This window comes from Eimeria mitis, genomic scaffold, assembly GCF_000499745.2.
Source record: "Eimeria mitis Houghton genomic scaffold, Emh_scaff2380, whole genome shotgun sequence".
Classification (NCBI taxonomy): domain Eukaryota; phylum Apicomplexa; class Conoidasida; order Eucoccidiorida; family Eimeriidae; genus Eimeria; species Eimeria mitis.
This window is the reverse complement of record NW_013570716.1, coordinates 1-1,704: the sequence shown is the minus strand read 5'-3', so window position 1 is coordinate 1,704 and position 1,704 is coordinate 1. Positions and strand designations below refer to the sequence as shown.

Genomic DNA, 1,704 nt, shown 5'->3' with positions numbered 1-1,704 from the left:
GCAGCCTTTGCCTCCCTCTCCGTGGTTACCGACGCAATATCGTTCGGCTTCAGGAACTGCCGGACAAGAAGGTTCTCCGGAGGTCGACACTTGGCCGTTTACCTCGAGAGTATGGGGACCGCTTGGGACAGCTCCCCCAGTGATCGGTGCGGGTGCCTTTCCCACTGAAGGACCAGAGGAGCCAAGCCACCCAGAGGCTACTTCAGGAGATACGCAACTTGCAGAACGCCTGGAGAGGGCACCCGACAAACAACCAGGCGAAGCAGCACCCTCTTGGCATCCACCAGGCAGCAGCGACTCCGGCAGCTGATGCAGCAGCAGCAAGTGCCGCAGCAGCTTATTCGTTCCTTGCGTTTCCCAAATCTGGTGAAGAGAATCGTTAACTCTTGAAGCTTTCTGTTAAGCAGAATTTCGGCCTTTTTTTCTCGTCCTGAAGTGCATGGAGAAGAGCAAACATTTGCAGGCGTTGAGGGAGTGGAAGGCAACTCTCTGAGAGCTCTGATGTCTGCGTTCCGTCCACGTCCAAACGGAAAGGAAATGTCACTGGCGGGGAGAGGGCATTGTGAAGCAGCGGATCACGAGCGCCCATTGCATGAGTGGGATATCCAGGAGACAAGGGGGCGCAGGGAACCTTCAGTAGCTGAGACTACATCGGGTTGCTGTTTTCCCTAGGATCGCACTGATCCTCCTATCACAAGGCTCTTTCGGAACTGCAGCCTGGACTGACGCTGCGACATGGGCCATTGTTAGTAGCTGCTCTCATGTGCCTCGGCAGATGTATGAAGCGCTCTACATGTCGGTAGTATTAAGGATACAAAAGATAATGGAACAAAATGCAGTTGTACAAAAGCCCCAGTTTTCATATGGCTTGTTTTAAATGTTTGTAGTGTAAGAGATTCAAAAGGTACTAAGATATTATAATCAGGCAGTTACTCGCCCGTGCATCAAAAGCGTGAAGCGGCTACTAATTTGAGAAGGGCAATGAAAAGTAGTTGATTTTTTTCTGTTGGTGTTCCAGGTGCGAGATTATCTGTAGCTGCGCCCTGTCGGTCCAGAGAACTTTGGAGTTTTGTTTGTCCACTTCAGCGATGCGCAGGCAATTTGAAAATTAACATGGAGAAAGACTTTTCTAGTTGCATTTTTGCCTGGCGCCGCAGCAGGCGGACCGCCTCCATCAAATTTTGTTGTAGGCAACTGCAGCAGTTACCAATTGTTGTGCTGTTTTCTGTGGTTCCCTTGATTCCGGAGACTCGCCTTTTCGTCGCAGAACAAGGCGTGCACGCGGTAGGAAATCCCAAAGCTCACTCCTGATCTGCAGCGTTTACTACTAGTTTATTGAGATCACTGACATCATGACAATGGTGCAAAGCGATTCTTTGGGCACGTTGTATGAAAGACAATTGAAGACCAAATCCGTTGCACCCGCGGGAGATGCATGAGGTGCATCAAGGCGTGGGCTGAAGGAGTGCAAAGGGCGACGACAAATCAAACGGAAAGTGCAATGCCTCTTCGAATTCTTGGTTCTCTTAGAGAGCACTAATGCAAGAGAGTTTGAACCAAAAAGGACCCCACCATAAATATCCCCGCTTCAGATATTGCGCAGCAACCACCCGAGGTCCTTTGGCTTAGCGGTTCGTGATGAAAGGGTCAATATACCTATACTCTAAAGGGCTGTGTCGATGTGGCAGGACCAGCAAGAAGCAA

The 1,704-nt window shown here is 50.3% G+C and overlaps 1 protein-coding gene across 1 annotated transcript in view; it reads left to right on the top strand.

Moving 5' to 3' along the window:
- EMH_0052860 (uncharacterized protein) overlaps positions 1-310 on the top strand; it is a gene marked incomplete at both ends in the record, with an annotated part of 2,265 nt that extends 1,955 nt beyond the window's left edge. Inside the window, one exon of the mRNA XM_013496928.1 lies at positions 54-310. Coding sequence (XP_013352382.1) covers positions 54-310 — 257 coding nt within the window. The remainder of the gene's footprint in view (positions 1-53) is intronic.
- Positions 311-1,704: the final 1,394 nt, after the last annotated feature.